Raw genomic sequence first — 24,528 nt, 5'->3', positions numbered from 1 at the left:
TCAAGCGTGTGCAGAAGCTCCAGTTATCCGCGGTTCCCGTGCAGCCTCAGGACCCCACCTCTCACCCCCCTCCCCGCTTCCTGCCTGTCTGAACCACCACGCCGCTTCTGCTCCCTGTTCCTCCCTCGGTGCGGCCCTTTCTCCAGGCGCGGGAAGTGGGAGACTCCCGGCGCGGAAAGGGAAAGGGGCGGCCAAGGAGGGAGGGTCGCCGCTGCGGCGCGTCCGGGAGCGAGACGCCCGGCTTTGCACTCGCGTCCCAGTCCCTCCCACCTCTTGGGCCTGGGTCGGAGCGGGATCTCCTCGGGTACCTCCTGGTGCGAGGAGTCGGGACTGCGACCCTCAACGACCTTCCCCCAACCCCAGCCGGGGATTGGGTGCGGTATCTGGGATCTCTGGGCTTGGGTGACCAATTGGGGATGGCCTGAGAGGCGGTGGCTGCCTTCCTCCCCCCCCCCCGCCCCCCACCCCCCGCCTTCCCGGTTTTCCCGACTCCGACCCTCGCCTCTAACCCGTTTCCTGCTTCTGCCGACCACATTGTTTTCCTGGATGTGTCCCGTGCCGAGCAGGCTTTTTCCTGCAGATCACTCCCCCCTCACCCCCCAACATTTTGCTGCCAAGAGAAGCTAGCAACCAAAAACAAAACAACTGGGAGGAGGGGCGCAGGGGAAGAAAAGTTGTGCCCGGGTGGCTTGTCCCTCCCTGGCTTTGATCCCCTTTTAAGTCAAGGGAGTTGCCCCAGCCGGGGGTCGGGGGCCGTATCAGAGGCAGGGCCGGGAGGGTTCCCTCCGGTAGCCGCTGCCCAGCGCTGGCAAGGTTCGGGAGGTCGCCGAGGTGCCGCAGTCCCCGCCCGGAGCCCCGCGTTCCCGCCGCTAGTCCCCACCCCAAGCCCTCGAAGGCGGCTGCTCCAAAGTGTTTTCTTTCAGCCTTAAAACAAAATCCGGAGGGAGCTTCCTTCCTCCCCACCTCGCTGCGCCGGGCTCTGCGGGCCGGGCGGCGTTTGGCTGAGATGAATGGGCCCAGGCCAGGCTGGAAACGGCTTCCCTTACCCCACCCCCGCATCGATTAGGATCTGCGCTGGGGCTGATCGCCCCCTCCTCTTTTCCCTGCATTTACAGGCAAGTGAACCGGAGCAAACGACTTCCGATCCAGTCTGCGCTGCTGCGGCTCCCGTTTGGGATTTGATTTGCAGCATCTTCGAGGCTGTGCAACAAAAAACCGCGAAGCACGCCCAGCCCTCCCCCGGCACCCCGATACGCACCCACTCCCTCCCGGGGACCCAGCTGGGCGAGTCCACATCCCCGCGCCCCCCACACCATGTTGTGCGGAAGGACTTCCACTCCCCGCCTGTGTCGTTGATGTCAGACCCCAGGCCAGCCTCCGGGCGCTGCAGTTCTCCCGGCTAATGCTGAGGCTGCGGCTTGGGCTCTAGCACAGGAACCAACCGCCGCCGCGCCGGCCCCAGCGCCCACCGTCTGCATGTGTCCGCCGTAGCCGCCTGCCCAGCCCGCAGCCCGCGCTCCCCGGAGCGCTGGAGACCACCGCGGGGGGCCCCTTCTGCCCTTGGGAGAAGCGATCTTGGAGGTATTGATTTCGGTGGTTGGATTTTTCCCGTGGATTTATCAATTCACAATTCGAATTTGGAAGAAAGAAGGAAAACATGACGTCTCCAGCCAAATTCAAAAAGGATAAGGAGATTATAGCAGAGTACGATACTCAGGTCAAAGGTAAGGGCTTTGAAAAATAGCATAATGCATATTCTCTGTAGACCATTGAGACATGGATTTCCACCCTGATTTGCAAGATGTTCATTTCTTTGGGTGGAGCAGGCGGGGGCAGGCTGACCCCAGAGGTGGTTTCATACGTGGGTCCGAGCCTCCGAGGGACTGGCCATGCCGGGGGCCACAGGCTCTGGAAAGGAATTTTCGGAGTGGGCTTTAGATTTGTCTGTAGGGCTGGCCATTATTTTGGCAGTCCTTTTCCCCAGGCTAAATAGGGTGGGGGGAGGGGCAGGAGGTTCTTGGAGAGAGAAAGGCGGCAATTTGCCTCTGGGTGTCTGGGTCAGGTTTCCTTGAAGGACAACTGAAATCTGACAGGTGTTTGGGAATTTATTTCAGAGGTTGAAGAGGAGTCCAGGCAGAGAAAGGCAACCTTGAGAAGGTGTACCATTTGGAGAGCCCTGGGAGAGGAGGGGTTTTTTTCTGATGCACTATATCAAAACATGACACTTGCTATGGCCTCAGGCACAGAAAATCTTTGGCCACCTTGGGTGCACCTTGTACCTGCCTGGTCTCTGGTTGTCTGCATTCAGAGATCAGAGAACAGAAAGAATAAGGTCACTCACACCCGGTCTCCGCCCTCACCTAAACCTGAATGGAGTTGGGTTGTTGCTGGGTGGTGCTGAGTCTGGAGAATGGGAAGACATAATTGTTTAACCCTTCTGTGTTGTCCTCTGCTCCAGAATACATGCTGTTAAAGGCCTGCTTACCTCTCTGCAAACATATGAGGGGTAAAGCAAACTGTGGACCTAGAGAAAGCAAGCGACCTGCTAGCCCATCTAGTCCACTGCCTGACTTGGTGCATGAATCCAAACCCCTTCCCAGATAGCCTTTTTCAACCAGCAATTCCCATAGAAGGGGTTCCTGCCTGTGAAAGAGCCCCAGCATATGGTTCTGCAAGGCACCGTCCCTTCTTAGCCAGTCACTGGAAAGAGCCCTGTGGCTCTAGCTCACTGAGACTTCAGCTGGGTAGTGGGAGAGGTGGGTGGCCTTGAATGTTACACCACATGGTTGGAGCTCTGGGTTTTCCTTTGTTTCTGAGTACAGAGGGAGGGGCCCCTCCTTCTTTCCCTGCACCAATGTGAGAAGGCCTTTTCCTATCCTAGAGGACTTGGGAAGGGCCATGCCTCCCCTCTAATGATTGCGGGGAGTGCGAGTAGGGCTAGAGTGTGAAATGGGCAGCTGCTTTATCTCTTGGAAGGTTGGAAGGTAGTTTGAAGTCCCCACTGTGCCTGTAGGATCTTTTTAATGTCATCAGGTTGGTCAATGCTGGAGGTGCCCTGAGGGACCTTCTATCCACTGGGCTGCAAATATTGGTGGGTTTATTACAGAGATGGGGGAGTTGATTGATGGATAGCTTCAGTTGAACTGGGATTGGGAGAGGTGTGGTTGTGAGGTATAACTGAGGTCTTGGCCTCTTGTCACTGTCCATAATCTGGGCCTCTTTTTGTAAACAATAAGCCACTGGCCTCAGTGTCCTGTCCAGATGCACTGCAGTTTGCTGCTGGAATTCCCCCCTGCAGTTTTAACCAGATATGTCATTCTTCTTTTTTTTTTTTTTTTTTTTTTTAATACATCCTATTCTTAACTGTTGCCATAGGGAGCGTTAATAACTTTGACTTTCCCAGATTTCTCTCCAGAAGCACGCCATTTGACTAAGGTGCAAAATGACTTTACATGTATATTTTTTGGAAGGTTCGGGACTGATAGGTGTTAATAGAACTGTATCTGCTGATTCTGTATTGGTGAAGGATTTCTCACAAGTGTCTCAATTAAATACTTTGTGTATTTACAAACATTACTCATTGAGATGATGTAATGCAGTTGACTATTTGGGGTTTGTCTTCATTCACCCTTGCCACAAGCAGGGGACTCTTTTGCTTTGTACTGATATCTTTTCATTAGCACTATTCAGGATCATAGAATTTTATAGGTGGCCGAGCATGATGTCTTACTCAGAGAAGGTGCCCAATGAATGCTTAAGAGACTGATTTGAATGGTTTAGTCCCTCATTTACAGCTGAGGCGAGTATAGAGAAATAAAGAGGCTTGTCCAAGGTCACACAGCTAGATGGTGGTAGATCTGAAACTAGAAGCAGGTTACTGACTCCCAATTCTCTATTCTATTCTATTCATAATTATTATGAAACATCATTTGACCAGAGTAGGGAAAAAAAGACTTAAGAAGCCAAAGTCTGACAATGGATAACAGTAGTAAGTGATAATAATAATAGATTACATTTTGGGTGGTCATTATGTTCCAGCCTGTCCCAAGTGCTTTATAAGAATTGTCTCATTTAATCTTCACTTAATACGTGGAGGTGAATATTACTTCATCCTCTATTCACTGCACGAAGAAACTGAGGCTTAGAGAGGATAAAGAAGCCCTCCCAAGGTCACACAGCCAAACCACAGCAGGTGGACTCCACTTCTTTATTCATCAACTAGTTACTGAGTGCCTTCAATGGGTTCTGGGGACTGATGATGTAGCAGTGAACAAGAAAAAGTCCTCTCCCTCATGAAGCTTGCATTCTAGAGTCTGTGCTCTCCATGGAAGATCATAGAACTTGGAGACAAAGGACCCGGGTTCTGGGTTGGCTCCGCTCCCCTACTAGCTGGAAGCCCTTGGACAGATTTATGATGTTTCAGCTTTTTATGTGTTGTGTGGGACTCATAGTGCCGCCAGTGTTACTTCTCTTATAGATGCCAAGATAAAAAAGAAAATTGCTTTTTTGGTCTGGTGGTTAAGAGCGCGAGTTTTTGAGTCAAAGGGATCCAGGTTTAAATCTCAGTGCTGTCACTCGCTTGCCTCGCTCCTTGGGCAGGTTACCTGACTTGTCCAAGCTTTGGGATCCTAACCTGGAAAATAGGCGACATAATATGTGTTTCCTAAGGTCATTGTGAGGATTCAATGAGCTAGTATATCAAAATCATTTAGCACAGTATCTGGCACTTGTAAATGCTCAATTACAGTAAGGCCTGCTGAAATGGGATGACCATTAAGGCCGCATTGCCTTTTCACTCCCAAAGTGCCCGTTATAGTGATAGGAAACAAGTCTAGGATGAAACTTGAGTTCTAGTTTAAGTTCCTCCAGTAGTAGTGAAAGGTATCTTGGTTCAGTCACTTAAACCCTCTAGAACTCAGTTTCCCATTCTGTAAAATGAACAGGTAAACTGTCTAATTGTTGGCCGCTGTTGTTCTATATGTCTCTGACCAGAGGCCTGCGTCTTGCTTTTCAGTCAGAATGGTTTGAATCAAGGGGACCCTTAATGGACTTTGGGGGACCCTGTCTATCCTGTGGTTTTGGGTCCCTTTAAACCACCTGCTTGCGTGTGCCCTGAGTGACTTCTGAGACTGCAGCCCCAACCCTACCCCAGTGTGGTTTTATGAAGGGCGTGACTCCTTAGCCTGCCTTGGAGCCGACTTCTTAAAAACCATCATTGTTTCTGGTTTGTGGGTGTTCAGATTCCTTTGAAAGTTCATGCCTTTCAATCTCTGACTCGAAAGCAATAATACTCTTCATATTTGTACATGGCTCAATTTACAAAGCGCTTCATATACATTAATCTCGGCAAGTTCTTGACAGATTCATGGTCAGATTCATGGTCATAACCTGAGGCCTTTTGGCCTCTAGTTAGTTAGCTTCTTTTGGGATTGGAGCAGCAAAAGGTGGTAAGGTGCAGGGCATCACCATCACAAGAGGTGGTAATCTAGCTGGCATTTGGATGAGTTCACATCACAGCAAACCCTCCCAGCTCTTGTCCTGTCTTTTGTTCAAGGCTCCTTTTCCTGTACCCTCTCCACACCTTGAGTTTTTACTGTCCCCCAGAAAACTTGAGATTGACAGTTAATGCAAATATTCTAGGAGGAATCATCTGAAACAGAGTGGCACTGTGTGCTGAGCTGTCAAATTCTCTTTCTTGAGAACATTAGGGGTCTTGTCTTTTTTTTTTTTTTTTAAATGTTTTAGAAGAACAGTGCGTGAGCACCACAGAGCTGAGAAGTGAAATTTTGTAATTTCCATCTGGAGCATTTTGATAGAAAAGCCTTTGCCTGGAACAGTTTAACCCTTTCAGGACCCTTTCAGAGCAGGAGATGAAATTTAAAACTTTAGACATATTGTGTGTGTACACACACTTGGGAATGCGGATTGCTGATATTTAAACAAGCTTGTTCCCCGGGGAGGTGTGAGCGGTTCTTCACTCCTGCCAACAAAGGTCTTCTCCGAAGCTTCTTTCCTCCCAGCCCCCATTCCTCAAGGGAGCTTTAAATATAATCAGTTTGTGAAAAGCTGCAGTAAAACATCTCGTTGGAATCCCCAAGCAGATGCTATCATCTTCCTGCGAGATGATTGAAGGCACCTCTTCCTTTGCTCAGGGAAAATAGGACTCTAAGTAAGGTGAGCTCCTGGAAGAAAATGAAGCTCTTGGAAAAATTAAAGTACTGTACGCTCTATCTCCAAGTTAAAAGGCCCTGGAGGAAGGTGGTGGGCAAGGAGCTGGGGATGCTGTGTGCTCTGCAAAGTAGCAATGGTTAGAAACAAGGTTTGTGAGGGGTCCTTAACTTTTCCAATTTCAGGCATTCTCTTGGGGAATGGGAACAGAAATTTCCTTTGGAGAAGCCCATCTGGTAATTATGCACCACACAGGTTGACAGCCTAGACAAGCCCTAATCATTTCTCTGTTTTGAAGTTTACGGGGTCTGACCTGGCCCTGATATGTAGGGTCCACACCCTTTAAAATCAGCAGGTGCTCAGCCCCTGACTCCTAAACTCCCACTGTTCACTCTAGATAAACGTGGGCTGCTGGTGACACCTGTAGGGTTCTCCTTCCAGAAGAGAGGTTTTCTTCATGGGAATTGTGATTACTTTAGACCCTAGACCTCTGAGGGCTTTGTTAGGAAAATATGATGTCATGTTGTAGGGAAAAAGAAGTTGATATTTAGATTTCTACTGGTAATACAATTCAAGTGAATAGTTTTAACTGGTCAGCTACAGAATTGGCCTTTTGGGGAATCTGGGAGAGTTACCTTCAAAGTTGTTTGAATTAAAAATAAGTAATGAGAGCACTTAAAAATGTCTTTGAAAATTACAAAATAACACTTTTACTGATTTTACAATAATGTGTAGGAACTCTCTCTCTCTCTCTTTTTTTTTTTTTTTACGGTACACGGGCCTCTCACTGTTGTGGCCTCTCCCGTTGCGGAGCATAGGCTCCGGACGCGCAGGCTCAGTGGCCATGGCTCACGGGCCCAGCCGCTCCGCGGCATGTGGGATCTTCCCGGGCCGGGGCACGAACCCGTGTCCCCCTGCATTGGCAGGTGGACTCTCAACCACTGCGCCACCAGGGAAGCCCTCTCTCTTTAATTGTGGTAAAATACACATAACATAAAATTTACCATCTTAATCATTCTTAAGTGTACAGTTCAGTGGCATTAATTACATTCACATTGTTGTGTAACCATCACCACCATCTTTCCACAGAACTCTTCATTTTGCAGAGTTGAAACTCTGTACCCATTAAACAACAACTGCCCCCTGCCCACATTTGACAACTCTAGGTACCTCATATAAGTGGAATCATACAGTAGTTGTCCTTTTGTGACTGGCTTATTTCACTTAGCATAATGTCTTAAACGTTCCTCCAGGATGTAGCATGTGTCAGAATTTCCTTCCTTTTTAAGGACATTGTATGTATAATCCTCGTTTTGTTTATCCATTCATCCATCCATGGACACTTGGGTTGTTTCTACCTTTTGGTTATTGCAAATAATGCTGCCACGAACATAGGTATATTCCTATTTTTTTAAAATGTCCTCTACACCAAAGTTTTACAGGCCTGTGTATACATTTCTATATAATCACCTGTCCTCATTAAATTTTTAGAATTAACCTTTAAATATACATCTTTTCATATTATGAGTATATATTTATGTTGGTAGTATAAGCATTGTGTATTAATTTTATACCTTTTAATAATTATGTGAATGACTAAACTTTTATTGTATTTTTAACAGCTATATTGAGGTTTAATTGACATATAATAAACCTCACATGTTTGAGATATACCTTTGATAAGTTTTGGCATATTGTCTACCTATGAAAACATCACAATCAAGATAAGTGAATGAAACCATCACAAAGTTTCTTCATCATAATGTGTTAATAAATGAGTAAGATAATACTGCATTATAGAAATGACTTTAGGTTAAAAATAAATAAGTAAAAGCCAGATATTACCAAGTTTTAAATAATGATCCAAGCTACCCAGATTGGTCCCTGGAAACTTTATTTAACCTCAGTAAATAAAAATAAACAATCTCCCAGGGAAGTTGTGTTAATAATTGTGTCTCAGCTAGTACCATGTTTAGGAGAGAGGGTACAGGACAGGGGAAAAAAGAAAAGAAAAAAATCTTGGATACGTTACAAGTTGAAGAATGACAGTATCTATTTTCCTATAGTCCTTGCTTGAACTAGTCCCCTGGGCCTCAGGCCTCTTCTGAAACTGGTCACAAGTGAGCCAGATGCCAAGGGGAGGGGCTGGGGGCTCCCATGGGAGATCTGCTCAGAGTGTTATGAATATGGCTTCTTTCCTCTAATGATTGATTCCCTATCGTCTGTTGAATAGAGACCAACTTTCCAAGGTGAATATTACTTGGTCTTCAATCTGGCTGCAGCCTATCATGTCAACCATACTTTTTCATTTTACTTTAAAAGGACTGGAGGCCTATCGGCACTATGTGACATTCTTTATTTTTATTTTTTTTGGTCACACCACGTGGCTTGCGGGATCTTAGTTCCTCAATCAGGGATTGAACCCGGGCCCTCAGCAGTGGAAGTGCAGAGTCCTAACCACTGGACCACCAGGGAATTCCCTATTTGCCATTCTTTAGACGCATATACTATTAACTAATATTTTTGCTGTTTGTTTGGGGCTTAATGTACTACGCATTATGCTAAATACTCTACATAAATTATTTCATAATTCTTACACCAATTCTAGGAGGAATATATTGTTTTTATCCCATTTTGCTGATGAAGAAAATGAGGTGTAGGAGGAGATTCAGCGACTCACCCAGAGGCTGCAACTAGTGAATGAACAGGAGTTAGAACCTTGGCCATCACCAGAGTCTAAGTTCTGAGCACTGTTCATGGAATACCTCTTTCTCCCTGCTCAGCCCCACATCTCCACCTACTGAGATCTCACCCTTCTAGTAAAGCTCAACTTTTCTGGGATGCCTTCCTTGGTCACACTGATCAGAAATGACCCTTCTCTCTACTTCATTCACATAGCGCTATGGCATTGATCTTGTACCGTCTTAGGTTTTAAATATTTGTCTTTTAGTCTTCTCTCTACTGCTAGACTTCTGGTAGGAATGGTTTGAGGTTGTGTAGTGCAGTGCAATGTGAAGAGCGTAGGCTTTGGAAGTAGCCCTCAGTCGGAATCTTGTCAATATCACCTGCTTGCTGTATATCCTTGCTCACTCAACTTCTCTTCTGTGACACAGAGATAAGACCAACCTTGCCGGTTTATTGTGAATGTGTGTAAAATGCTAGCTCCATGTATGACAAGTATTAAATGCTAAATAAGTAACGCTTACTATGGGGGGGGGCCCTTCAGATAGTAAACATGTCTAGAATAGTGTTGCAGCCTAAATGGTGGCTCTTAGTAAATATATACTGGCTGTAATGATGAATGCATAAATGAGTCACCTGGACTACTACAAATAATTTTTTTAGAAGTAGTTTCTTAATCTGATCTTGATAATATATCTTGCATAGTACCACCAAAGTGATTTTTTAAAAAACCAAACTTACTGTTCTGCTAAGGTCATAGCATAGACTGTTTACATCCATCACTTCCCAATTACCTTGATCACATTTTTTACCACTAGAAGGCTAAACTGCCTCTCGTTCCCTTACTGCATTATGTTATTTCATGATTCATGCTTTATCCATGCTGTGTCTTCTGTTTAGAATGGGTCCTTTTCCTTGAACCTGGAAAACTTATCCTTTAAAACCCAGCTCAGATGTCACCACCTCCAGGAAGTGTTCCCTGCTTATTCCTATTCTCTGCATAGTGACCCTGTGCAAGATCCCAAGCAGGATTCCTTAGCATCTCTGCACAGGGTTACTCAGCCCACCCTCAGCATCTCCTCAGCAGTGTCTTTGTGCGTATTTGTATATTGCACTCATCATATTACACTGTAATCTCTTCATTTACACCTCATTATTTATAACTAGCTGAGTACCTGGGGGACGGAATTGTCTTTTATTCATTTCCATGTGTCCAGCTTCTGGCATGGAAATGAATAAATACTTATAAATTGAATGTAAACCTTTTCTGAGTTGAGGTTGCATTTGACAGTGCTAGGATGCCTTGCTTCTGCATTTCTCCTCCTACTCCAATAACAAGACTTCTCCTTATGTTAATGTTATTTGAAATTCAAAGTAGATTAAACATTGTGAATATTATCATCACACAGGGACAAGTACAAACTATGTAGCGCTGTGGAGGTTCCCCAATGGGGTTAAGTTTTTCCTTATTTACTACCCCCTCTGCTCCTTTAGAGTCATTGCCCGAGAGCTATACTTGAGTTCTTCCATCATGTCTTTCCTTAAAATTCAAGGAAAATATTAACTCTGAAATTTGAAAGAGTTTAAAACAAAAGTAAGGTTTTTCTGTAATTGAAGAAAAACACGTTCTACATTTGTCCAGGATTTATTCATCATTTAAAACAGATATTCCAGGTCTAAATTTGAGAAAGTTTAGGTCTGTTTTGACCAGGAGTTAAAACAGAGTTGACCTGAAGAAGAACTGCTGGGATACTTTTTCGAGGCATGGTTTTGGAGAGAGCTATTGCCTTATTAGAAGCAGCTGCATGGTCTATGGTAAAAGGGGAAGAAAGGTCCAAAGTGACCAACAGAAAAACTCTCCCCGCTGGTTTTTCTAGTCATTTGGTATTAAGTAGCCTTGACTTTATTTATACATTGTGAAGGAAGGGTTCTGAACTTGAAATATACATTCATGAGGAAGGAAGAGCAGCTGGGAAGTGCACCTCCTCCATTTCTGCATTTCTGTGAGTATTTTAGGATGCCATCTGTTAGGGAGAAGGCAGAGCTTTTTTTTTTTTTTTTTTTTTTTTTTTTTTTTAACCTTTTCTTCTAAAAATGCACTAATCAGTGGGCAGGTGACCCAAAAGGCATCATGAAAGTTGGGACCTTGTCTTTGCTGCCTGAGCCCAGATTCGGCCTTTCAAAATCATAGTAGGGTCTGAGTGCTCACCCTGGAGAAGGTGACCTCACCAGCCATGGGCTCCACAGGAAGACAAAGCACAGAAAACAAAGGGATCCAGGAGCGTGAGCTGGCCAAGACATGATATGCCAGGAGCTTTAAGAAATACATCCTGTTTCTGAAGAGTTGGCACCAATTTCTCCAAGCGTTGAAACCCCTTGGAGATCTGCTCCTTTTCCCCACTAGTCTTTTTCTTGTGTTTATTTATTTTAGGGGGGTGAGGGGAATTTTGCCAGATCTTGTCAGATGTGCAAGCTGCTGTTTGAGAAAGCATCTTGACTGAGATATCTATTTTGGAGCAATACTTCTTTGGGGCCATAACAAACTGAACTACAGGGCAGCATGGTTCCCTGGGAAAGAGTGCTGGATTTGGAGTCAGAAAGCCTTGGTTCTAGTTTGGCTTTGCCATTTACAACTGTGATTTGGGGGGTAACTCACCTCAGGTCTCAAAATTCCTTGTTTGTTTCCTCATCTGTAAAATCGGGACAACAATTCTTGGCCCTGGCTAATGGTGATGGTGATTATGATGAAGATGGCTAGCATTTAGTGAGTATTTCTTATGTCTAAATTGTGTTTGAAGTGCTTTACGTGTAGTCTTAACTCATGAATCTCCCAACAGCCCTATGAGGTAGCTACTATTATCCCCAGTTGACAGATGAGAAACAGGGAGGTTAAATAACTTACTCCAGAGCACACAGCTAGTAAGTGATGAAGGCAGAGTGGGAAACCAGGCCCACTCAACATTGTTGTGAGGCTCCAATGAAATAATTCATTAGAAATGCCTTTGAAACTATGAAATGCCGTGGACATTTAGTTGATTGTTCTCATTTCCTAGTATCTTGATGCGAAAAGGAGTTCTAAATGCAGTGTTCTAAATATCTTCCTAATATATACCTATTTGATCTGCCTACGCCTTGGCTTTCTCATCTAGGAAAGTGGGGTTAAATCAGAAAATTTCTAAGGCTCGCCCCAGCTTTCATGGTTCATTAGTTTTGCTTATTTAAGATATTGAAGGTAGCAGTTTTGCCCCTATTTAGCAGGCACACTTGTAAGTACAAAACCCGTTGTATTCTCTGAATGACACTCTCCCCAGCCCCAGGGCTTGCCATGTCTCTGTGGCTGCTGCACACATGGAGCGTGGACCCCTGTGGTGGCACAGTGGCAGCTGCTCTGGAGAGCATCTGAAGTGACACTTGGTTAGGTGTCACTATCTGATAGAAAGGTGAGCCTCACAGTTGGAGAAATTGAGGTGAGGGATAGTTACTTGATTGACCTGGAGGTGGACTTGTGACTGGGTTACTAGGGACAATAAATGCTTTAATCAGGATAAATATATTAAACCTAGGACTTCCAGTAAGCTCAGAGACTTACAGAGTGAGAAAATTCTCTCCTGATATTGGTGTATATGGTTTTCCCCATCAATGGTCATGGGCCAGAGGTGGAACTTGTGTAACGCTGGGTGTTATAGAAATTTATGTTGTGTGCAGAACTTGAATTTAAAAGAAAAAGAAAATGGAATTTGGGTGATTGTCTTAAATTAAAATTATAGAATAAGGAAGTAGGAGGTTTTTAATCCCTGACATCTGGTCTGGGACAAACTGGGCGGAGGTGGCATGGATGTGGAACTGGGTAGGGTTAATCTAGACATCTGGGCTGTGGGGTAAGTGACTTCAGCCTCTCCCAGGATGTAAGATGGCCTCTTGCCTCTTATATTCCTCTCCATATGTTAAGCCTTTTGTCAACTAAGGGATTTCTTTGTGGATTGTGATGAGGTATGCTGTAATATGGAGTGGAAGTGTTTCCACGTTTGTGTTTGTTTTCTTTCCACCTAGTGAATAAGCTAAGTAACAGTCTGTCGTTTTAAAATGACTACCATTAATAATGATGACAGCTCATATTTTTATCAGTACAGCATTTAAAAAATATCATTCACAAGGAGGGAAGGAGGGCTGTAGGGCCACGGAGAACTAGCTATGTCATGTTGGACAAGTCCTTCCACTTTTGGGATTCTCAGCTCCTCAGCTAGAAAGTAGAAAGATGGATTACTAGTTCCTTGCTTCGTCATTTTTAGGACATACGATCCAGAATGGTTATCTTCAAGTGAGTTGACACATAGAGTTTACATGTTCATAATTGTCCTAAGAGAAGGCTAGAAACCATAGAACAGATACTGTAGGTTCTTCCTACTCATCTCTCCTACTCTTGGTTTAAGATTTCATCTTTTTTAAAATTTTATTTAATTTATTGGAGTATAGTTGATTCACAATGTTGTGTTAGTTTCAGGTGTACAGCAAAGTGATTCAGTTATACATATATATGTATATTCATTCTTTTTCAGATTCTTTTCTCATATAGGTTATTACAGAATACTGAGTAGAGTTCCTTGTGCTATACAGTAGGTCCTTGTTGATTATTTATTTTATATATAGTACTGTGTATATGTTAATCCCAAACTCCTAATTTATTCCTCCCTACCACATTTCCCCTTTGGTGACCATAAGTTTGTTTTCGAAATCTGTGAGTCTGTTGCTGTTTTGTAAATAAGTTCATTTATATCATTTTTAAAAATTAGATTCCACGTGTTAGTTTAAGTTTTCATCTTTTTTTTTTTTGCGGTACGCGGGCCTCTCACTGTTGTAGCGTCTCCCGTTGCGGAGCACAGGCTCCGGACGCTCAGGCTCAACGGCCCTGGCTCACTGGCCCAGCCGCTCCGCGGCATGTGGGATCCTCCCGGACCGGGGCACGAACCCACGTCCCCTGCGTCAGCAGGCAGACTCTCAACCACTGCGCCACCAGGGAAGCCCAAGTTTTCATCTTTAAATGACATTAATAGGCTTTGTGTTTTAGATGTCCTTGGAGTCAGTTGTGCTGTATCTCTTGATCTCTCTTATTTATTCAGTGATTTGTGGTGATGTAAGTTATCTCAACGCTTTGCTGTCAGCAGTTTTAAACAAACGTTGAAGCATTTGGGGTAGATGATATCTGTTGATTTGATTAATGAGGTTCTTGATCTGGATATTTTAAGACCAGTGACAATACAATTTTAAAACACCCAGTACTCTTTAAAACTACAGTGGTGTTCCCACTGCCAAAGCCTGATATCAATCGATACCAGTTAGTTCTTTCTGACAGTACATGTGTGCATGTAAGCTTTCTTTCCTTCTTGGGTCAGGGAGCAGGACTGCCAGTCCAGAAATGCTAGCTCTTCTGGATTCAGCAGCAAAAAGAGTTAATGATTATCCAGGCAGAAACAAACCTCCCAAGTTTTTAACCTTCCATTACCTAAAGTCTTCTCCTTGTTCCTCACAGAAGACGAGGCGCTCCTGAGCACAGGCGTGCGCGTGCACATATACGCGCGCACACACACTCTCTTACAAAACTTAATGTAAAACGATCTCATGTTTATGAGAGCTGGAACTACTTGTGTTCTGCAGGCTCAGTGGGCATGATGTGAAAGCAGGGCTATTTGGCCTGTGGAGATTGCAGATAAGACCATGATATGTAATTGAATAAGAATTTGAAAAATTATCCGATACCATTAGGAGCAGCAAAGCACTCGCTTGTGCTTTTTCTTTCAACGCTCGAGAACTATTTGGAGGAGGAAGGCGCTGCTAGCATTGTTTTCAGGGTGTGGGAACCCCCTCCCGCCCCATGAGCCAAATCTGTTTGCCCAGAGTGTGAGGTCTCTGAGAGACTCTAACAGATCATTTAGTATATTCTTCTGCCCCCGGCAATTCTTCAGTCTAATCATGTCAGGAAAAGGGCTGTCAGCTAACCTTTAAAATCTTTTCCAGAAGAGTACACTGTAGCCTACCTTTCCATCTTGTTCCAGTGACCCAAACTATAAATGGTCAGTTCTTTCATCTGCGGAGCTTGAAACAGGATAAAACAGGAGGCCTGATGAACTGAACTCATGTTTTTGCTACTGCCGCCACTCCCTCTGTACAGACCTTTGCTTCAGCTGGGTTTTCAGTGCCTCAGGGAAGGAGGAGGTAATTGATGAAACTTTCTAGGCGTTGCCTCATGGCTGCTGGGGTGTTCTTCTTCCCAGTATTCTCCCCTCCCCACTGCCACCAGTTTTGGTTCATCTGGTATTGAACAAGGAAATCATGAGCTAATTTCAATCCAGCACCCATTTATTGAACACCTACTATGTGCTTGTTATGTGCTGGGTTGTGGGCATCTAGAGGTACATAACAAGGTTTGGGTTTTCAAGGAGCTACAGCCTATTAAAAGGAATGGACAGGTTACACAAATACAGTGACAGGGCCACAGTGGAGGGATATAGAAGGCCCAGAAGGGAGAGAATAGGCTGACAATGAGTAACATTGATGAGGCTGGTGGAGGAGGAGGGTAGTGATTGCCTCCTGGTATTAATAGAGCGCTTGACAGTCTGAGAAGTGTCTTTCCATACTTTATCTCATTTAACCTATGACTGGCACGACAACGGGGCAGTGTGATTTCAGGCAGTTTTGGTTTCTGTTTTCTGGGCTTTTTGGAAATCTTTTATTTTGAAATAATTACATATTCACATGCAATCTTCAGAAGTAATACAGAGAGCTTGCACATACCCTTTACTTAGTTTCCCCCAATGGTTAACATCATGCAAAACTATAGTGCAGTGTCACAAACAGGACACTGACATTGACACAGTCAAACTGCTGAACGGTACCATCACTAAAGGGGTCGCTCATGTTGACGTGTTATAGTCCTGTCTCCCCCTTCACCTCATCTCACCTCCCTTAGTCCTTATTCCTTAACTCCTGGAAACACTACTCTGTTCCCCATGGCTATAATCTTGTCATTTCAAGACTGTTATATACATGGCATCATATAGTATCCAGCCTTTTAGGATTGGCTTTTTTTCACTCAGCACAAATTATCTGGTGATCCATCCAGGTTGTTGTGTGTATCACTAGATGATTCCTTTTTATTGCTGAATAGCATTCCATTGTATGGATGTACCACAGTTTGTTAACCATTTACCCATTGAAGGACAGCTGGGTTGTTTCCAGTTTTTGGCTGTTAAGAATAAAGCTGCTGTGAACATTCATGTACAGATTTTTGTGTAAACAGGTGTTTTTTTAAAAAAATGGAGGTAATTTATTTTTAAATGGAAAGAGTAGAAGATGGAAAATCTAGGTTTTGTTATTCACTAGAAGTGATGTATATATTTTCCTAAAACTGATCACTTAACTTCTTTTTTTTTTTTTTTTTTTTTTTTTTTTGCGGTATGCGGGCCTCTCACTGTTGTGGCCTCTCCCGTTGCGGAGCACAGGCTCCGGACGCGCAGGCCCAGCGGCCATGGCTCACGGGCCCAGCCGCTCCGCGGCATATGGGATCCCCCCAGACTGGGGCACGAACCCGTATCCCCTGCATCGGCAGGCGGACTCTCAACCACTGCGCCACCAGGGAGGCCCCTCACTTAACTTCTTGAGTCTCAGTTTCCTCATCAATAAAATGGCATAATATATGTTCTGCCTACATGCTAGAGTTGTATAGAGTTGTATAGATAAACTGAGATAATATATGGTAACAAACATTATAAACTCTAATAAAATATAAACATTTCTAAGTAGGACAAGAAACTACCTCACTGTGTTTTCTGGTAGAACTGAGCTGGAAACGTACCCAGAGCAGTTCTTGAATTGCAGTCTAGAAACAGCATTTAGGTGGCCTTTCTTTTTCTTAATATTGATGTGTGGGTGTTTCTTATATATTCTGGTTACTTATCTTTTGTTGGTGATATGGGTTGCAAATACCTTCTCCCAGAGTTGGCTTAACTTTTCACTTTTTATTGGATTCTTTGATGTATAGGAAATTTTAAATTTTAATATACTCAAATCTGTCTAGCTTTTCCTTTATCGTTTGGGCTTATTTTAGAATGCACATACACACAACCTTTCCTATCCTGAAATCATAAGGATATTCTCCTATGTGTTCTTTTAAATGTTTTTAAGTTTTGCCTCTCACAAATCTGACTTGAATAAATGCGGAATTTATTTTTGTGAATGGTGTGAGGTAGGGCTCTAACTTTATTTTATATTCCTAATGGCTAACCATTTGTTCTGATTCCATTTGTTGAAAGGGGCCATCTTTTCCCCCATTGATTTGTAATGTCATGTTTGGACATGTATTGAATTTCCACATAATTGTGGGCAAGATGAGCTTGCCTTCATGCTGTAGTGGTGTTAACACTGTTGCCATCTGGAATGTGCGACAGGGGCTGTTGATGAAGACTTGCATGTCTCCCTCCTGAGGTAGGCAGCAGTAAACTGTCACCATGGCTCCAACCAGAACAGCTCTGCTTTTATGTTTGCTATATTGGGTGTCCACCTCAGATTTTATTTGATGAGCTTCTTACACTTTAAATCTTTTTTGGAAAGGTTTTAAAACTATAGTAGTAACAAATTACGTGTTGGAAAGTGTTTCAGAGATAACCAGGGGTCTTCTGTCTTGTTTTGGGTTGGATTTCAAGGGTAAGCCATGCAGAAGTCAGGACCTAGCGGCGAGGGGAGAATGTGCCAAATAAGTACATGACTTTGCGATTGTCAGTAACCCTGAACGTATCACTTATGCCACCAATAATTAATATATAGGTTCCACGAGAGATTTAGAGCTGTCTAGAATTTAGTGGGTATCCTCTACAATCGCATAAACCAGTGGAGAAAAATTGCCAACGTATAAAAAAAGTAATAAAAAAAATTTAACCGACAGCAATACAAGAAATGACATCAGCCAGTGGATGACTAAAAATGAGTCGTGTTGATAAAAACTTGAGGAATTCAGAGATGGGAGAGGTGTGGGCCAGAATGAATGAGACCTTGACTTACAGAGTAGGATTTGGCTAACTGGAGGGTAGGAGGAAAGAACAGAGGCCATGTGTGCACTTCCCTTGGTGGTGTTCCCACAGCCCCCACCATGCTCACCCCTCCGGCATCACTTCCTACACCGTAATACAATGATGGTTCTATCCACCCTCACCCCACCCCGTACCCCTTCCCGCAGATACACTCTCCCTACCAGAAAGGCGCTTGTGAGCTCTTTGAGGGTGGGCAGCCTTTCACCTTCACATTCCCAGCATCCAGCAGCATGTTGGCATGTGGTAGGCACCCAAACAATGTTTGCTGAGTGAGTGAGTGAGCAGACCCTGGCTAGAGCAGAGGAGTTAAGAGACAGGGGAGTAGGACGGGGCTGGATGGAGTTTGATGATCTTGAAGATCAGCCAGAGTCTGGCTCTGTGCTGCCACGGTCAGAACAATAGAGGCCATCTGGGTTGAAGAGTGGGGCCGTGCAGTCCTGTTTCAGAGACACTCTGGTTGCTCTGGACTGGGAAGGGAGGCTCGCTCCTGCCCACACAGTGTACACCAGTCTGTGCCCGGCCCGGAAGTGGGCGCTGTGAATATGTTGTTAAATATGACCAATTCTTAGTGCCACCGATGAGGGGAGTGTGATTCTCCATTTACTGAACTATCAACTATCAACTGTGCTCAGACAGATGATCTAAGGTGACAGGTGACCTGGGGTGGGGTGGTGACTGAGGCCCAGGTATGTTGGGCTCCAAAGCCTGCTTGTTCTTTTACCCTTAGTACCATGTTTGTCCACATTATAGTCAGAGACGCTACTAAGGTTGGAAAATGGGCTACAGAGACAGGAGCCAGGGCCGAGGTAAGAGTCAGGAATGCCTGAGGTTTCTAGCTTGGGAGACAGAGAGGACAATGGTGGCGATGGCAGAAATAGTCACGGGGAAGTCGGGGTGCCGCACTTGCCGAGAGAGGGAGCAGGGAGCGTTATTGTAGACATCCTGAGTTTGAGGTGACAGTTCCATTCAAGCAGGAATGGCATCAGGCAAGTGACAGTGCCATCCCTTCCCCACTCCTGCCACCCCACTTTCATTAAATCTGTCATTTTCCTTTCTTCTAAATTGGGAATGTTGCAGAGAAACCGTGAAATAGATGGCACCTCACTCCCATGCCAGATACCTGACCTCATTTGCAGCTTCTTTACATTTCAGTTTGAGAAATGTTCTCCCTTGAAGGGGGACTTACTGTTTGTGTTCAGGAATTAATAGCATTTTCTTTCCCCAGTCCCTGTAGGGGATGAGCACAGCTAAACAAGGAAAGGAAAAACTTGAGCTCCTAGCTGTCCTGTTCTCCTCTGATAAACCTCTCTCCGGCCAGAGATTCGGTTAGAGGCCCCTTTTGAGGGTCAACCTGTGAATTAAAGAAAAGTCAAGTCAAACCCCACCACCACCCTCCACCACCGGAGCTCTCAGGGGTTGACAAGGAGCTGGCAAAGGAACAAGTTATTTTAAAAGCATCCCAAGGGAGAGTGGGAGAGGCTGAGTTCAGCGCTACTTGACTGGGTGGTGCCTGGGCTGTTTCAAGGTGTGGGAGCAGAAGTGGCTAATTGTCCTAATTTGAATAACTTTGCGATGGTGAGATAGAGGTCTTGATTGGAGATTGTGACGTGGAATTTGTTGAGAGAGGAGATCAGACCAAAGCTATTTATGGGAAAACATATTTTCGATATTGGCAGTTGGACCGAGTGGATGCCACCATCACCTCCAAAGGCTTTGACTCTTTAGTGTTATTTCTGTTTTGAGCAGAATGGCCTGTGATTGCTTCTCATCCAATGTGCTGGATACAAGGAGACTGTAGGAATTATTATAATCTCTTTTTAAAAAAAATTTCTGAGTAACAAAGATTATCCACAGTTGGCTTGGGAATTTTAAGCAACCAGATTTTAAGCAATTTGGTAGGAAAAAAAACACCCAAATGGAGGTTTGAAGGCTTGCACACCAGTCCCAGCTTTGACCCTTAACTACATTAACTACACGGCCTTGGGTAAATGCCTAACCTCTCCTGGCCTCAGCTTCTTCAGATATAAGATGACCATGTAATAAGCATACCTAGGGGTTGCTGTGTTGATTAAATAATATAATGCTTGTGCATCTGCTTTGTAAATTACACAGTCCAAACAAGTATACATTAAGATTTTATTTGCTGTGACAGAAAATGGTGGATGGGCTCCTGGAGTTTGTTTTAAGGAGACTTGACCTGTGTAACATTGACTCAGGATGTTTGTTAAAGTGAATCACCCGTTGCCTTCTGGGCCATACTTGAAACGACATGCCGTGTTACGGTGAACCTCTTTTGTACCACCCCAAGTTTAGGTTTGCTCTTACACAATTTGGGTGAGATTTATATGCACACCCATTCTTCCCCCATAAGAACAAAACAACGACTTGGGCAGGGCAGACATCAAGATAGTGACTTAGCAGGCAAATAAATATGTGATTAATAATGTAGATTTGGCCTGATATTAGTGTGGGCCTCTGTATACAGATGGGTAAATGATAAACAGCAAGTCTGCCAAGTAGAGCGTGTTGGGGAACCTATTGGCTTCTGTCTATGCTTTAAGTATACTATGCTGATGCTGTTCTTGGTGTTTAACTAAATACATTCATACCAGTTGCATTACTTTGAACTTATTTATTTGTACATCTTTCTCACCTACTAAACTGTGAGCTCCTTGAAGGCAGGGACTGTCCCTGTTTATGTTTGTTTTTCTGGCATCTAGTGTGGCGCTTTGGCACACAGTAAATGTTTTACTGGATTAATGGATGAATGAAACTCTTGGCACTTTTATTCAGTTAAAAGGATTTTTGTGGAAGGTGTAGATTGTGATTATTTGTGTTGTCATCTGCTAATTTTATAGATGTCTCAACTGGAGACCATCACTGTGGAGGAGAGACCCATATTTATGCAAAGCTGGGTTGTGGCAGTTGCCGCCTCCTCCTTCGTCGGCCTGCAGCCAAGCTGCCTTGGCCTGATGGTGCAGTGGTGAGCACTGACTCTACACTGGCCTGTGGCCTCTTAATAGAATAATGGCCTCCCTCAGCCCCTATCCCCTTTGCCTTCTGTCTTCCTCAGGCAGTCTTCCTCATGCACATGGTTGTCTTCCTCACAATTCTTCCTTCCCTTCTCTTTTCCAGTGCTTATCCATTATCAAGGAAATCTTTCCAAACCCTTCTTGCTGATGGTGTATTCTTCTTCATGAGTTAGAGCCCAAACTGAACACCGTCCTCCAACGTACCTTAATCATGGCAGATGAACTGGAAAAGCACTAGTGATGAACCTGAAAGCACTAGTGATGAACCCCTCCACAAGGCTCACAGTGAAATGAAAGCAATAAAGCACCAGTGCTGTCAATGTTGAAAGCCTCTAAAATTGCCCCTAAGCCTCCTTTGGAATCCCTAAAAGTTTCCATTTACCTCCTCATCTTTCTCAAATGAAATTTCTTCTTTCTCAGGCATCAGTTTAAAAACAGCAAAGCAAACAAAACCCTCCACAACCTATTTCTTATTCCATTTTGCACCAGTGGAAAGAGAATGGGATTTGGAGTCAGCAGGCCAGTGTTAGAGTCCTGTTGCCACTTAGTATCTCTGTGACTTTGAAGAAGTTTCTAGGCTTTCTGTGCCTCTATTTCCTCAATGGTTGACAACATCACCATGTTGTACCAAATATCACCTATCCACAGAGTCATGGTGAAGTTTATGTGTATGAAAAACTCTTTGTAGCTAACAAAGCACCATATACATGTCAGGTATTTCTATCGTTACACTGGTTTTTCTATATCATGTTTCATTTGCACATACTGGATATTTCAGTTACGCTGTGGGCTGAGTCAGTTTTCTACCAGCCTGAGATCTGAAACTCTATCGCATGCCTTTTATGGGGAAATGTGTTTGCACTTCAAACACAAACTTACAAATAATCTTGTTATGCAACATACTCTTGGTAAATTAATTGAGAGCTGTCTCTACATTGTTAGGTGTAGATGATAGGAACTCTATTTTATACTTCTTTTGTACCTGCCCCTGATGTTTTGCATAGTGCTGGGCATTTAAGATATACTGTTGTTGATAGTTTGAAAATCAACCTTTTTTAAAAAAAATTCTTTTAACTTAAAAAAAATTTATTTATTTATTTGGCTGCATTGGGTCTTTGTTGCTGTGCTCAGGCTTTCTCTAGTTGCAGCGAGCAGGGGCTACTCTTCGTGCGGTGTGCAGGCTTCACACGGGCTCTAGGTGCGTGGGCTTCAGTAGTTGTAGCGCACAGGCTTAGTTGCTCTGTAGCAAGTGGGATCTTTCCGGAACAGAGATCGAACCCGTGTCCTCTGCATTGGCAGGCAGATTTTTAACCACTGCGCCACCAGGGAAGTACTGAAAAGCAATCTTAATCATGACCTAGAATCATTCTTATTTAGCAGCAATCTCAGTGTCTTGACTTAATATAAAACTAATTTATTTTGGAGCCAAGAATGGGAAATTGGAGGACCTTCTTCTGTATCTGTTTTGGTCTTGCAAACTCCAAAGTTGGATACATTTGAGTAAAGAAAATCAAATCTACTTGCAAAAACATTGTCCAAAAGAATGACATGTGTCTGCCAGTTCCTTAGTATGATTTTTTTTTTAAGATGACATTCTTTCTTAAATAGCCAAGGGAACCATTTCCCAACTTCTTATCTTGTTGGGGGTGTTTCTGAAAAATATACCAAGTGTGAGAACCTGTAAGCATGGAGTTTATTAATCTGCTTAAAACCAGTTTTCCGGGCTTCCCTGGTGGCGCAGTGGTTGAGAGTCCGCCTGCCAATGCAGGGGAATGCGGGTTCGTGCCCCGGTCCGGGAGGATCCCACGTGCCGCGGAGCGGCTGGGCCCGTGAGCCATGGCCGCTGAGCCTGCGCGTCTGGAGCCTGTGCTCCGCAACGGGAGAGGCCACAGCAGTGAGAGGCCCGCGTACCGCAAAACAAACAAACAAACAAAAAAACCCCCCAGTTTTCCTTCAATTAGGTGCTCTTTAATGTCAACCATTATACTTTTGTCTATAGGAAACAACTCAAGTTTAGTCCTGTCCTGCTCAAGTTTAGTCTACAGTACAGTTGGACTGGGCTGTAACTCAAGCAGTTGCTTAAGTCCAACTGTAAGCAGTTGAGGGGTAGGGTTGAAAAAGAAAGGCTATTGAATACGCTGCTCAAGAGAGTTTAAAGAAAAGAATAGAATACTTTTTTAAGGAAAGGTATGGGGTGGGGGTGGCAGCGGGGCTGCTTCTGAGAGGAGGAAGAAGGCTGGACCATAGCATCTTGCAGTCTTAGTTCTGTTTCGGAAGCTTCCTCAATTTGTGCCAAAGTTGTGTAATGATGTTCACTACTGTTGAAGGTCTTCTTGGTTTGATTTGGTTTCACTGTTCTGAGGTTCCCTTTGTCTTATCTTGTGAGCATATCTCGGCGAATACTTAAATCATTAATGACTCTTTTGGCCATTTTCATTATCTGCCAAGCTGAAACCTGGGTGTGGTGGAAACCTGTGCAGGCCTGCTTGGCTGGGCTGCACCTGAGCACCTGAGCAGCTCCTAGCATCTTAGCTGTCAAAAGGCCACTAAATAAACAGCCTGATTTTAATAGGAGACCCGATCACTGCAGATCCTTGAAAAGGAGTCAGAAGGCTAGTCAAGGGTGGCTCTCTTCAACCTGAAGGACTCTTCAGCAATTAACACCTTGCCTCTCTTTTTTAGGCAATGTCTTTTTTTTTTTTTCCTCAGAGACTGTATCTGGGTTTGGTTTTTTTTTCTTTCAGGATTTCTATAGCTTCTTTTTTTCAGAGACTCAAAGTACTTTTAGTTCTGTCATCTCATTTATTCTCTGTAGGAGCAGGAATTAGGTGTTGATGGAGGTGAAGTGGTACATCACTTACTGGGCTGTGGAGTCCGTGTTCCATGGGCAGTTACAATAGGAGTTCTTCTAGTTACTTGTTGCCCAATTTATACACACACACACACACACACACACACACGCACATATACACACACACACACGTATATACATCTTACCTATTTCAAACAAAATGGACGATAGTGTCACAGTTTAATGTCTCCTAAAAGAGAATTTTACATCTTAGTAATTTTCTGTATTTTAAATATCTAACTTATGCCTCATAAGGAGAAAGAAGAAAGGAAGAAAGAAAAAAAGAAAGGGAGAAAGAGAGAAGGAAAGAAAGGAAAGACTTTTCTGCTTTTGACATGAGTTGTTGAACTTATTTGTCCCTTGGTCAGCTGGTCAGTTGCCACTTGGGTTGAGAGAAAGACGTTCAATCAGTGTTTCTGCTACATCGGCATGCTTTGTAATGGAAATGAAAACGACAGCATGTTTTTGTCAGTTTAAATGAATAGGTTTCCTTTAGGTTGATGCTAGAGTTGGTATTAGAGGTAACTCTCAGCCTATGAACGCTGATGATTAATTATGGAAATGCCTGATGGAGGCACTTGATTTTACCTCAGCGTCTTATTTCCCTGTTGGTGAAGTGTGTGCCAGCGTTGGCATTTCTTGTGAGTACAGGAGTGAACCAGGACACCGTCTCTGTGGGGCCTACCAGAGAGCCTTACCCTGTCTTTAAAGCCTT

The 24,528-nt window shown here is 44.1% G+C and overlaps 1 protein-coding gene across 10 annotated transcripts in view; it reads left to right on the top strand.

Annotated features, from left to right (window-relative positions):
* SRGAP2 (SLIT-ROBO Rho GTPase activating protein 2) overlaps positions 1-24,528 on the top strand; it is a 240,028-nt gene that overhangs the window by 773 nt on the left and 214,727 nt on the right. For all 10 annotated transcript variants that reach the window (XM_082614407.1, XM_082614405.1, XM_082614406.1 and 7 more), the window contains exon 2: positions 1,116-1,724. In XM_082614407.1, the coding sequence (XP_082470533.1) occupies positions 1,658-1,724 (67 nt within the window). In that variant the 5' untranslated portion in view covers positions 1,116-1,657. The remainder of the gene's footprint in view (positions 1-1,115; positions 1,725-24,528) is intronic.

Source organism: Mesoplodon mirus (assembly GCF_964341445.2).
Source record: "Mesoplodon mirus genome assembly, chromosome: 3".
Taxonomy (NCBI): domain Eukaryota; kingdom Metazoa; phylum Chordata; class Mammalia; order Artiodactyla; family Ziphiidae; genus Mesoplodon; species Mesoplodon mirus.
Note: the sequence above shows the minus strand (reverse complement) of the source record. Positions and strands in the feature narration are given on the sequence as shown.